At 39.1% G+C, this 14,495-nt stretch overlaps 1 protein-coding gene across 1 annotated transcript; it reads right to left on the bottom strand.

Annotated features, from left to right (window-relative positions):
- Positions 1 to 3,806: 3,806 nt before the first annotated feature.
- LOC139721972 (EF-hand domain-containing protein 1-like) lies at positions 3,807 to 13,705 on the bottom strand. Its single transcript, XM_071633291.1, has 11 exons — positions 13,571 to 13,705; positions 10,994 to 11,215; positions 10,222 to 10,509; positions 9,775 to 9,930; positions 9,242 to 9,434; positions 8,648 to 8,868; positions 7,761 to 7,901; positions 7,055 to 7,240; positions 5,869 to 6,086; positions 4,905 to 5,097; positions 3,807 to 4,539 (listed from the first exon to the last, which is right to left on the bottom strand). Exons 1-11 carry the CDS (start codon positions 13,613 to 13,615, stop codon positions 4,465 to 4,467), a joined length of 1,938 nt encoding a protein of 645 aa, XP_071489392.1. The 5' UTR covers positions 13,616 to 13,705; the 3' UTR covers positions 3,807 to 4,464.
- Between the last annotated feature and the right edge of the window lie 790 nt (positions 13,706 to 14,495).

Genomic DNA, 14,495 nt, shown 5'->3' on the forward strand with positions numbered 1-14,495 from the left:
AATGGGATAGTGAAGTCTGATGTATTTGTAAAGTAGAATATATTCATGGTTGTACATATGATTATATATACATATAAATAAATAAATATCTATCTATATATAATTATTTCTGTTTTATATGATGATGAAATGATTTTATGTGAATATATGTTGAAGAAGGGGAATGGACACAAGAGTGTTGATTTAGTCAAAGATATCTTTGGAGTGAAATCAGTCTATGTCAAGGATGGTGTCTGCTCATGTCAAGTTTGCTTCTAGTTGCTTTAATATTGAGCTTTGCTTCCCATATATCATTAAGTCAAAAAAACAAGCCAGCTGTAGTTATGCAAATGTTGGGGCAGCGAAGTGGAATCTTCCGTCATTTCTCGTAGAAGAGTTAAGCTTACTCAATGTTGTGTTTGTACATAGCTGTTCTTTTCCTCAGCTGTCAGATTAACTCTTATTCTTCTGGTTGATTGCATCCACAGTTGTGATGTTGTGTTTGCTTTCAGTAACGGATAAGTGAAATTCAGACTGTAACCCATTGACACTATGTCATCATGTGGCTGAGAACACCTTTAGATTGCATACGACCATTTGCCTGCTGAAAAGCTGTTTTTTGTGTTAGTTTTTTTTGCATTAACTTTGTCACTCCATTCATAAAGTGTGACTGTATGTAAGGTATCCATGTTGAATTCCATGGCTGTTGTATGTTCCTTTGCTTTCAAATTCAACAGAATAGAATACTGAGGAAATAATCTTCTATGTTGCTGTCTTCAAAACTTGCTTTTGCTTTTTCAGTGACTCACCATCATACATGAGTTGTTTATGCTATGTAGTGTAAGGTTTGATGGTTGCAGTAAGCCTGTATTAGCTGTCATTTGCCTTCAAATGTCTGTTTGATGTCATTTGCATGCAAATTCTGTCTATTGTATGAAATTATTGCTCACAAATGCTGTCTATTCTTTGAACATTTCACGAAGAAGTATTGATATCGATTGCATTGTGTGAACATCCCTTTTAAGAACAAATGCTGCGTTTACAGACTGCCGTCTTTGTTGATGTTGTTGGATTACCAAGACTCCATGCATAGTGTTGTTTTTCTGTAGCCCATGCTAAATGTAGACCTTTCTGCTTAGATGCAAGGAAAAGATTTCCCAAGAGATTGTAGCTACATTTATGATAGCTACATGTCATGTAGTATACCATTTCTTTTCCTAACCTTTTCTTTATGTGAAAGGAAAATTAGATTTATTGAAAATTGCAATTTTCTTAAAGACTGGGAATTTTATATAAGCATTCTCAAATTCTGAAATTGGTAAAGTTTTCTATCAAAAAGTGTTTAAGAATGTTAAAAATATAATATTGATGAAAAGAGAACACTCTTCTTCCCACCAAATGTTTTCTCAAAAAAAAAAGAGTGAAAATTGAAAAAAAAAAATGTAGCTTAGTGACTGAGTGAAGGCATACATAGGACTATGGTTTGTCTGTCCATAAAGATGTCTTGAGAAATTGTCTCTTGGAAACTATATCCAAGAGAGTCAACTTGAGGAGATAAATCATGCAGTTTTCAGTGAGATTATTGAAGCTGTGTGTGTTGTTTGGTTAATGATGTCAAAAGAAATTGACGGAGGTGAGACTTGGGGCACGCTAATGTCTTATGTTCTCATGTCTACATCATGTGGCTGTCAGTTGGAGCTGAGCATTCTCTGGATGTTAATGAAATTATTGCTTTATTCTTGCTGTAAACAGGATTGTAAATAATTTTTGTGTCAAACATGTTTCCAGGAGTAGTGCTGAAAAAAAAAAAGGAATGTTGTTGTGTTTGCATAACCAAGTATTTCTGTTCATGGTTCTCTTCCTCTGCTAATTTCTGAGGATTATCAGTGATTTGAAATGATGTCAGTTGTGTTACAGAGTTCAATGTGTTGCACAAGTATTGTGATGCAAGGATTGCTACCAGTTACCTTTGACCTTTGGCCAAGCCGCACACGAGGTGGATCACTACCCCAGTCTACCTCACCAGTGGTGACACAGTGTGTAAACAATCTTGTCCGCCACTCAGAACTCAGCTCCTAATGATTATTACCATAGAGTTTGGAGTGAAAACTGGTGTGGGGTTGAATTGGTAATGTCTTTACTGGTAAGCCAGAATTTTCTCCCCTGTGCATGAGGGACTCAATGTAATATTCACTGACAAGGCACTTACTTCCCTTGCATCCACATTCAGAATTATACGGACTAATCATGAATGCACTTTGGTGAACAAACTGACAATGTACACAGAAACAAAGTATGTGTAGCTCTAATGCGTGATATATGGAATACCTGGTGGGGATATGAACTTATTATTTTTTACATACCCAGATAAAACAATGACTTGCATACAAGTAGAAATTACTCTGTTCGTTTTACAGATTAGTTGTAGTACACACAGTGATGACCAATGCAGGAGTTCTGTTACAAAGTCTATCCAAGCTAGCACAGTTAAAAGAGGCCATCTATAAAACTTGTACAGAGAGAAACCTATGTTTGTTGTTCTATGAGATGATTGTAAGATATGAATGTTTCGTTATGTTTTCCCCTCATTTCAGGCGTATTTGTTTCATGTTTCCTTTTGCTGGGGGAGGGTCGATTCTGTTTGATTGGTGTGTTAAGTTCCACATGTGTGGTGTATGTGATGGTGTCAACACAAAATTCTATTATAAGATCTTGGGCTGTGTTTGCATTTGGGCCATGTGTACTTGTATGTATGTATTATTATTAATATTATTAATACATTTCTGCTGTTCCAATGTGTAATTGGCCATGTAAAATGACAATAAATAAAACATGTTCCATCAAACAGTTTGATGTACTACTCTACTTTTCTGCTTCATTGCTTGTGTGATGAAGGTGAAATGTGCTCAACATGTCTGAAACTATATGAAATGATGAAACAAACCAGTAATGCATTTTTGGCCAATAAAGCATGACTTTATTCAACTCAAATTCTTGGCGTCCTATGTCTTCTTCAGGAGTCTTGACTTTTGAAGATGGCATAGGACGCAGAAAAATTTGAGTCAAATAAACTCATGCTTAGTAGCCAAAAATGCATTACCGGTTTGTTTCTTCATTTCTTCGTGGAGCCAATATACGAAATCTCAACATTTTTGGATAGATGTTATGATATTATATATTATATATATAATATCATTTCACTAATAAAAAATAGTGAAATGGAAAAGAACAATACTACCTAAGCATTACGTACTTATTCAACAGTGGGTTTCAATGATAAGCTAGATATAATGTCTTTTATAACATCGAGGCAACAATGACTATGGATCTGTTCATGATTCAGTTTTCAAATCATACATTGTTCATGGGAACAGAACACAAGATAAGCTATACAGCATAAATGTACTTTTATTTCAAGACTTGCTTCGATCATTGGACAATAATTTCTACCAACTGGAGTATATGCTGATTTGGAATAGCAAGATATTGAAAGAGAATTGGAAGAAAAATACATTCATTTTGAGATATAGTTTTAGAGTATGATCAGTTACTACTGTGACAGAAATGGTATTTACAGCAAAGCAAGGACAAATTTCACTGCCACGGAAGAAATAGACCTAAGAGAATAAGTTACAAAGTACTTCTGTAATCTTCAAAATTTTTATCTACACCTGTACATTTTTACAAGTATTTCTACATATCATGTCATGAAATTCCACTCAGCAATAATTCTTACTAATATAGTTGTAGATTGAATCTTGAAGACAAATGCTTCTATACATTTGCATATCCTCTGGCTGAACACTATAATTATTTTAATGCTGTATTGCTCTAAATCTCTCGGCTGGAAGGTAGAGTCAAGGTGATGAATGGAATGATGAGCAGATCACATATATTCTAATACAGATAGAGCAAGATTGTTGGATTGACACAGACCTTCATATGTAGACATAAAGACACACTAGAGAGATCATATAGAGACTAAATGATTTGTGATTCTTTTAGCAGTCTGCTTTGTGTTCAAATATTTGCCAATGCAGGAAATTGATAGATACAGTACTTGTACTACATACTGGAGAATGCACTCGCCATAACGCTGTCTCAAAGCAGTTCAAGAGTGGGTATTCCACGTTTTTCCTGATTATTCAAAGTTTCCTTGCAAACATTTGCTGTCCTTTGAAAAGCATAAACAAGAACATGAGCAGAGACATAAGAGTATTCCAAATTATTGGTGGCGTGAATATTTTGGGATATTTTTTGATGAATATATTCTCTCCATATTGTTCAAAGGTCCTTGGATGTGAGTTCTCAAAAATTCCCAGCCTATTGAGTCTGGCTGGAGTCTGGTGTTTTAACTTCACTGCACACAATGCTTTTCTTGGGTTTCCAGCTGAATTGTTCTATCATCTCAGAGTGTGATGAAATCCCTCAGGGTTTAGCAATGAAGACACACTAGAAGGAGGTGTAAGCTGGGCTTTGTGGCTCCTAGTCCCACGTGAGGAACTTCATGAAGTCAGCGTGGCTGATTTGACCATCCTTGCTGCCACACTCTGCAATCAGCTATAGAGAAGGGAGAAAAATAGGAAAAGATTGAACAGTACTGCACTGATGCAGATAAATGAGGCAATTGGGCAATTTACTGGCATTGCCATCACTTAATTGAGGCGGTGAAATAGGAATTTAGTCGGCTCATTGAAGACAGGACAGCGCAACATATCCCCCCTTGCCCCTCCCCCAAAACCATGATGCACAACACTTAGAATAATGCAGACATAAATACCTGTTCCTCTTTCCCTAGTTACTGTTTCAACAATCAACTGAGTTTTATTCTATAAGCTGCTTTAATTTTTCCAGTTTTAGAAATATTTCTTAGTTTGTCAGTCAGTAATGTTCAGTAAAAAGAGGCAAACTTGAAGGAGACTTACTGCTTGCATGACATCATCATCTAGAGGCAGATTTTGTTTGTGACACGCCTTCTTGAGTTCTTCCACATCAATGTGTCCAGAGCGGTCCCTGTCATACTGTAGGAAGGCCTCCGTCAGGGAGGTGAAGTTGATGTAGTTATCTTTCCTCAGCTGGGCTTTGACTTCACTCAACAGCCGCTTCAGGTCATTGGGTCTGCAGGGGAAAAGGAGCAAATATATGAAGGTCAGAAAACACAACCTTTGCAATCTACTGTATGTTGTCAATTCAGTACGGTAAATGGGCTCCAGAGCCTGTGTGTGTGTGTGTGTGTGTGTGTGTGTGTGTGTGTGTGCGTGTGTGTGTGTGTGTGTGTGTGTGTGTGTGTTATGTGTTTGCTTTTGTTTGACCATAGAAGTGAAATGGACTTCTTTTCATACATTTCACTCTCCTACTTACATTGTACACCTGTGGATTTGGGAGGCTTTTGTTTATACTCTTGTCTACTTTAGACTTGACTTTAGATTGCATAAATATATTCTGCAGAAAACACAGCACTATTGGCTACTCAATGCAAGCTTCACAGTGGCACAGCTGCAGTCGCTGTACATCATGTGTTAGAGAGTTTTCACTGGCAGGAAGAATGGCAAAGCTTTATATGGCTGATAAAGAGCAAGGTCACTATACATTTCTGTCTAGTAATATTTTGTGGTGATATCATTTCCCTCCAAGTCTTGTGAAGATATGAAGAATGTTTGCATCATGTAATCATTATTAGCAGGCTATAGAAGAGTTTATGGTCATAAGTTTGATGTAAATTGTTCTGACCATGACACAGTAGTTGGTAACTGGAATGAGTATAAATTTTGGTGGTTGTAATCTTGATGGTAATGATGATAATGACATATTGATGACAATGAGGAGACAAGTGCTAATCTATGAGAACTTCACGTTACCTAGCATTACTTTCCAAGAGACCCAACTTACGTTCGCTGGACTACCATGGGGGCGCCCTTCTGTGAGGCCAGTGTTTGAGGCTTTACTGGCATTCCACTCATCCTGGCGCTTCGGATGCTGTCAATGGTTGCCTGGCAACCTGGGAAGTCATCTCTGTGGGCCTCCAGGTACAAAAGCACGTAGTCATCGGCGTCTGTGATGACAAAACGGTGGCTGAAGACTTGCAGCACAGAGCCTATGGACAGGTCCTGGGAGATGGGAGGAGGATACACACCAGACTCATTACACACAGGAGACTAACACATCAACTCTTGTCATTACACACAGCTATAATCAGTTCACCCTTCACAATATGTCAATCGTATATAAACTCAGACTGGTGGATTTGCAATGTTCTCCAACTCCCATCTTGATAGACAATGTTACTGGAGATGTTTGATGTTGACAATCTCTAAACACTAGCTTGTCAATTACTGCTGGCAAGTCTTGACAAATGACATGTCATATTACACAGGTCGTTTATTAATACCATGTCACTGACAAAGCACTCCATCCACAATCATCGACTGAAATTTCAGCCGAATAATTTTCTATGGGTTGTAGTACATTTGAAATACAAATACTACCCATAGAATGACACATCTATAGCATATCAAAATCTGCAAAAACATACATGCTTGACTTCCTGTAAAACGAGGAATTTTCGCGTGCACTTTAATTTCGCGAATTTCGCAAGCGCCAAGATTCACGAAATTAAAATGCACGCGGAAGTTCTTGTTTACACTATATGCATTGAACGCCAGTGGCACTTCGCGAAAATTTCATGCCACGAAAAAGGCTGTCAGCTCCAATTCGCGAAAATTTCATGCCGCGAATATATCATGTTTTACAGTATGTTATCAGTGGTGAAAAATGACATTTCAGCAGACTTTGAATACATCGTTGTTATTGTTGTTGTTTCTTACACTGCGGCACCATGACAAATTCCACTACTTTGATTAAGCTAATATAGGGTTGGGGTTTTCAATCAAACTGATTATTATCATTGGTCAAAATGTGTCCTCATTATATTACAGTAACACTATTAAATCACTGCCAGTAGTCCCGTACGGAGGATGCAATCTTGAGAAAGTGAGACTCAACTATAGCATAAAATACCATCTCATGTCAAATCTGAAGTCAGGAATAGTGAAGTCAAGGTATCTAGCTGACTCACCTGAGGCCCGTAGAACTGTGGGTTCTCTGGTGTAGAGCCAGGCTTTGTCACTCGTGTTCTCTCCAGGAATGTTCCACTCACAATGCCAGAGTTGCGGACAGGAGGCTCAAAGATCTTGATCATGTCATCGGCAAGGCGGTAGCTGATGATGAAGCGACGTCCTCTGTCTTCTGGCCTCACAGAATCCTGAAAAGTCACACAAAAGGATGTTATGAGCACTCATATCTGTCGTGTACGTATACCAGCCTCAGTAAAGTTTGACATATTGACCCAAATTCGAAAAAATATTTCAAATTCATAAAATATTTCAAAATTTAGTCCATGGATCAAAACAACTTGAGTGTGTCAGCATGCCTTCCGATTTTGGGTGTCTGTTGGCACACATGATGTGCTAGACACATCAATACAATTACAATTTGCGTACTGGTAATCCATGCTCAAACTCTTAACAATCTGGAGACTCCTGCCTAATAAGTCAGTTTTTGAATGACCAAAAAAGAATATCTTTTCTAGGGAGTTTTAGCAAAATCACAGAAATTTTTCACTGCAACAGAGTGCAGCTTTCAATATGCATGCCTCATTTTCTGTGAATTATTTGCAATCCATGCCCTTTTACACAAAGACATGTTTTTCCTGCAATTCGTATCTTTCACACTTTTGTACTCCATGGATCCTTTCACACATTGAATTAGTTTCGAAGACTTACCATGACAGCTTCAAAGCGGAGGATCTTGTGGTCATTTTCCAGCATTTTGATGAAGTCTTTTTTGGGAGGCTGAGGCACCAGTGAGAGGCACGACTGGAGGGAGTCTTCATACGAACCAAATCCATTGTAAGGAGGAAGGGCCTGGTATAAGGAGAAAAGACACAATGATCTTGTTAGTTCCATGACAGAAACACAGCTACACTTGTACACATCCAGATCCATTGTGATAGGCAGAGTTACAGCTACAGCATCATTTCATCACAAAATGGTTTCCCCAAAACATGAAACACAGAACTTTGTGAATGACTGCTTGGCATTATTGAAACATTTGAAATGTTTGGGTCTCCTATAGAGAGCCCTATCATATCTAACTCATAATCCACCTGAAGATAGCATTCAGACTTCAAAGTTAGTGTTTGCCACATTTTATTTTACCAAAAAGTTTTAGAAGATATAAATAACGTTACAGCTTTTGACTGTATTTTTCTCTCTTTTGTATCAAGGACTCAAGGTTGTCACCTCATTTCCAGTTGTGAGAATCTTATCATAACACAATTCTACACTGCAACTGTAACAGATTAAATGATAAACACCTCTTGACATGATAATATCATAGTTACATGATTCAAAAAGAAAAAGAACATTTTTCATCACTGTACACCCAAATAGTGTTTTGCAGGTCTATATCTTCCCAAAACGAATCTTTTTTTCATGCTTTGTATGACCTCATTGATGTCTGTCTTCAGTTTCACTGAACAAAACATTCTAGAATGTGATGAGGCGTCTTGTTCCAAAGCCTGCCGAAAGATTTGTAGGAGGAATACATTGTTTGTGAATCTAAACCAGCTTCTCAAAAAGTTTTGAAAGCAATGCAGAGAGTAATTTACCATTTTGGGAAGGTTCCTGGCTGGTCCAGACACTTCCACTGGGGCAGACATTGGGACCCCATAGTTGTGCTGCATGTAGGCCTTGGTGAAGTCATCACTATCATAGATGAGGAAAGGGCGGTTGTAGATGAAGACAGTCTTTCCGATGCCAAAGTCCGTTGGACCGTACCACGCCTTGATCTCATGGCTGGAGAGCTCCATGACCACGGCACGGAATGAGGCTGGAAGGACAAACACAGAACTCTTTAGAACTCACATGCCACTGCAGACACATGTTCAAGAAACTCGTCGACTATATATTATATCCAGTCAATGGAAGCATGCTGGGAATAGTCAATGGTACCTACTGAGTATAACTAAGGCAGCTCTATATAACATTGCATTGACCATATAATTCTAATCATACCTTTTCCTCATAATCATCCAGAAAAAAAATGAAATAAGGAAGTGTTTCTTTCATGCTTCAAGAATGAAATGCTTTTCAAAAGGCACATGATTTTCTGGGAATCGAAGTAAAATTGTAATATTCTACTGATCAAATCATGCCCTGTAAGTTTGCAATCAATGTTTAATTATCTGGTTTGAGGTACTCACAATCCACATTGTCCCTGTCCTTTGGAAGTCTCTGTCTCTTGAGGAAGAGAGGGAAGGGGTCACGCCCATCGTTGGGTTCATGTACCTCCCTCACCTCCACAGTATCATCTACCAGGTAGTACTGGATGATGAACGGCCGTTGCTCTCCAAACATGCTGCTCCTGTCGTCCCACACACAGTAGAATCGAAGCACCTACACAGGGAATGGAATCATCTTTGTATTACTTACTTAGCTCCTTTAATATCATTATCTTAAACAAGAAGTGAGTCTTACTAATACAAGAGGACACAAATGACTTTGAAAAGCTGCTTGCCTTTTTTATCTCATTTCACAGGATTTGATTGCGCTGGATCTCTGAACTGTAATTTCTATTGACAATTACAACAAAACACTGATTCTTGACGAGAATCACATGTCAAATTTCCTTTTTTTTTGTCTTGACAAAAAAAAAATCCAGTATCGATCATTTACATTTCAGGTTTTTCATCACCAAAACGAAAACAAAAACAACAACACTGGAATTCACACATACCTTGCGGTCCAAGTCCAAGAACTGCTTGAGTTTGTCAAAGGTGCTGGGTGTGGTGAAAGCCTCGATGGCAGATTTCTCTTTGCGTGAGTCTGTGTACGGGTCTGTTGGTGTGTGTGCAGGCACACTGAGCTCGATTCCTTCACTAGCCATGTAATTCTAAAATGGGAAAGTAAGTATAATGTTTGATTGAGACAATAATGATAAACAATAAACCCTTTGAGATATTCTGTAAAGCTGTTGGCCAGCTCCTGCAGATGATTTTTATCCAAATTTTTTCATATTTATAATGCGCCTATAGTATAACCTGTTACACATGGGGTTTTAATTCAAAATTGTACATTGTACATAATGTTTCATCAAAATTGAGATGCTCAGACTGGCTTCTTTCACTAGAATACAAGGCATTTTGTTTGGTTTTTATTACAGAATATAATACAATGAACTTACTGATGTCCACTCATCACAGTCCGTTATGTGAAAGACTTTGCCATAGAATGTGACATCAATGTCCACGTTGAGGTCCTTCCAGTGCCAGTGATCTCCCTGGTCATTCTTGGGAAGTCTCATCCGTTTGATGAGTTTGCCCTGTGGCATGCCGCTGTTCTCAACATGAGGCTCAATGACTGAGATACTGTCATCCTCCAGGTAGTAGTAAATGATGACAGGTCGCACACGGAAATATTCACTGGGAGATTCATGGACTGTTTGCTTGAAGAAGGCATTGAACTTCAGCACCTACAAGGAACAGAATGCACCACAAATAATTAGATAGTGTTAGCCTGAAATATCAACTCATGTACAACCGTACCACATTAGTTCTGCATACCAATTAAACATACATTGTAAGTGGTCGAAAGTGACAGACGTTCACATTGTGCCATGTGTGTGGGATTGTTGCATCAAGGGATAAGTTTATAAATATCTATCATGTGATAAACAGAGTACGCAATACAAATATTTTCAACATTACATTTAAATTAAACATCTTTGAAGTACCTATACAAGGAAAAATCCAGAGATTGTTCTCAGCCTGCCTGCACACTATTCAGATAACATGCCCCAGCACACTGGATTCTAATAATGAAAAATTTTCAAAACCTGTCGACAACTGTGTCTTGTCCGTACAATTTCACATATCCTGAAAAATTGCTTCAATACTCAAAGAAATTGCTAAACTACAAATCAGTTCATTTCATCAGTAAAGTAGTTAACCACCAACCTTTTTGTCAAAGGCCACATGAGCTGGGATGAAGTCTTCTGGTGGAGCTTGCTTGGCCTGTCCGTAGGTCAGTGTTGGCCTCTTGTTGTTCAGTTCATCAAGTTCTGAGAGAGAGAGCTGGTTGACCTCAAGGGGCTCTCCCCCGATTCCTACCTCGGGTCTGGCAGGGAGGGCGTAGCCATTCTTGTAGCCCAGAGACTGAGAGCGGTGATACTTGCGTTTCTATGAAGCAGAAAATGGGATAAATTTCAGCAGACAATACATGACAGAACAGCATTCTTCACGCGTCACACTTTGCACCAATACTTTGATACACAATTTCAAAGGGAAATAATAGAAAAAGTGGTAGAAAGTTACAGATCTAGTCTAGAGGCATAGACGTCTAGATAGTATCTAGATCTAGTTGGGTGTCTATTAAACACATCGACACAATGTTTTTTCTCAATACTTGTCCACTTAAAATATCTCACAATTTGCCTGAAATTTTACTCACATACATGTACAGCTGTAGAAAGAAAATAGAACCTACTCTGAATTCACAAGTACACATTAAAAATGTGATCTGTGGTACACACCCCAAGATAGCTGCTTGAAATGCGTGGGTTGTTATTTTCAAACACTCAGTTAATTGCGCCGTAATTTTGAAACCAACACCCCTCACCCGGACCCTCCATTCACAATACGTGTGAAATGCACATGCAGTGTAGACACGCTTTTCAAATGTGCATTTATGGGCTAAATAGTGATATCGGTCTCCTCTTGTTCTGCGTGTGCGTCTTCACTATGACTCGAGTAGACCTCTCTAATGACTTTGTAGTATGTGCAAAGTCTAAACTGTTATGGAGGTTGAAAGCAGTTACCTTACCGGTAACCCCGGGACGCTCCGTATACACAGTTACACACTGTGGGAGCGTCCTGAGTCAATAGAGTGCTATATCGGTAAGCTTGAAAAACATACACAGTCTGTCACAGATTTTCGCACCTCCGTAAGTTTCGAATATCACGAGGAAAAAACGTACTTTTATAGTATACATAAGATTCTTATCTAATTAATACCCTTCGTTCACCTTGTTCTTGTTCACACTGGTCCAATGATCTTGAAAAAAACGTTTTTTTCACGGCCATATACGGGTCCGTAGTCCTAGCTCCCCATCCCATTCACCATTTTCGAAATCAGTATGCAGTACACTGCGCACGTAAATATTCATGTGCTGGCGGAGTCGCAATGCGTTTAGCCTTCTGACAAGGCCTGCGCGCGCGCACCCACCCAGAAAGCAACGCAATATACAGCGAGAGGGTTTGCCAACAGTATGATAAAGCCTTGCCACAAAGCTACACGACTTGACGGCCAGCGCATGCGCACAAATCTCAAATCCATTGACCGTATAAGATGTAGTTCTCCCGAGTTCCTCTCGACCGAGTCGCATTTAACTCATCAAACCGAGCAGAAAGGGACTATTGCCAGAACCAAAAGTTGAACGCAGTCAGTCTTCAACATTACATCTTCACCTGTAAGTCTTCATATTGCAGAATTTTTGCGATTTCATATTGATTTTTAGGCGCTACACTTCGCCTGTCATGATCATGTCTGCTACAATGCGCAGCCCCAACACTGCGTGTTGGGGCTGGTCGCAGTTACCTTACCGGCTATGATGAAATGAATGGCAGTGAATGGAGTGGTGGACTACTAGTACTAGACTAGGCCTATTTCACGATAATGCCCATTTATAATCTATGGTAGCATTGTTTTGCTGTTGATCTTGTTTATTGTTAAAGTTAGGTTTTTCAGTAATATTTGGACATCTTTAAATCCCAAGTGAAGAATGCAAAAACCAACGCGTGTAGTCTCATTATGCGTGGAAGTTTTTTCTTTATGCGCAATGCTATAAATAACAGGTTAGAGTGTTAGATAGACGGGGTGTCGGTTTCAATGCATGGTGTCAATGTGCTAGACACCTAGAAACCTTCGTACCGCCTAACTAGTTACCGGTACTAAAAATACAGTAGAATTTATCGATACCCCTTCTCAAGCAGTTGCAATCACAAGAGAAAACAAAATGAAAAGACTGCATAACGTTAGAATTTATAAAAATGAAGCAGTAATGTTAGAACTAAGGCCAAACTATTACTAGTGTTAGGCCTGACCCTGTTGCTCTTCTTCTTCTTCTTCCTGGTGAGTGACCGCAATCAACATGCTGATTATTCTGTCACTTTGTCAGGTAGGCCTGGCCTAGCCCAGGTCGGTATTGCACGGTGCAGTAGATTTTGAGCTTATCAGCAATATAAATTTAATTTGTGTCGTTGAGTAATAGATAATCCCAAGAAATAATAACAGTTCATTCATTCACTGAAAAAAAGAATAATAAGTAAGTTAGTCCCCATGTCTAACTACTCTACATGTACTACGACTCACGAGTGCGCAACACACAGGTCTTGAAGTTGCTGCACTGCAGTTTGTAAGCACTGAATGAAGTGGTAACCCGCGGGTACAAGTTGTGCCTACTGTAAAATGTGTCGCAGTCCTCTTCGTTTGATATCAGGATTGTCGACACGTTTTTTTTCTATTATACCACTTACCGTAGGATCAGTAAACGTATTTCCTGGCAAAAATGGGAGAGCCATCTTTCTTTCTTTATGGGGCTCCTCGTAATTTGCTGGCAGATTTTGTTGTCCACAATATCGTGTAGCTTGACTGTCTTCCCGTAGAATCAATGTACAGTACCGTATCTCATGCATGAACGAACGCCCGCAACCAACGAGTTCACACGCGTTGCTAACTAGCAGCGCATAGCAGCTGGCGGGTTGCTATGTAAACATGTGTATCAAACGTAGTCAGAAATAACGTATAGATGGCGCTCTTCATATTGGCCCATTGGCATAGCGCATGGGGGCTTAGATTGCTACGGAACTGGCTGAACTTTTATATTATTATGAGTCGTGTTTTGTGCCGTGGGAGGTCCGAGCTTGAAGTTGCCTGCAAAATGAAAATAAGAGAGATCTACTTCAAAAAGTGTTAAAGTGTCAATGATAACTAGTGATAGTGAACATGCTGAGCCTGATTCCATAGTTCTTGTTGCCTGGAAACTAGGCAACATAGGCCTGGGAACTAGGCAACATAACTCCTATACATAAAAAGGGAAGTAAAAAGTGTGTTGAAAATTATCGGCCAATAAGTTTAACTTCTGTTGTTGGAAAGGTGATGGAGAGTCTAGTCCGAGATGCGGTCATGCAGCATCTTTTGAAGTATAACTTGCTTTCAGACTGTCAACATGGATTCACTCCAAAACGGTCCTGTATGACTCAGCTCCTTTGTGCAATGGAGGAAATAACTCAGAAACTTGATACTGGGTATCCTATTGATATAGTGTATTTAGACTTTTGTAAAGCCTTCGACTCTGTTCCTCATGAGAGGCTTTTGAAAAAATTGATATCTTATGGCATTGATGGAAAGCTGTATTCATGGATCAAAGCATTCACAACTGGAAGGGAACAAAGAGTCGTG

This window comes from Diadema antillarum, unplaced genomic scaffold, assembly GCF_040938485.1.
Source record: "Diadema antillarum isolate AM-2024a unplaced genomic scaffold, OU_Dant_1.0 scf00000153, whole genome shotgun sequence".
Taxonomy (NCBI): Eukaryota; Metazoa; Echinodermata; class Echinoidea; order Diadematoida; family Diadematidae; genus Diadema; species Diadema antillarum.

Bases quoted from the DNA above. Each gene is read 5' to 3' on its own strand.
- LOC139721972 (XM_071633291.1), bottom strand. From the start codon at position 13,615: ATGGCTCTCCCATTTTTGCCAGGAAATACGTTTACTGATCCTACG. The intron at 5,098-5,868 runs GTAAGTTGGGTC...TTTCCCCTGCAG, and splicing joins CCCATGGTAGTCCAGCGAAC to ACCCAATGACCTGAAGCGGC. The intron at 4,540-4,904 runs GTAAGTCTCCTT...CCTTCTCTATAG, and splicing joins ATGATGATGTCATGCAAGCA to CTGATTGCAGAGTGTGGCAG.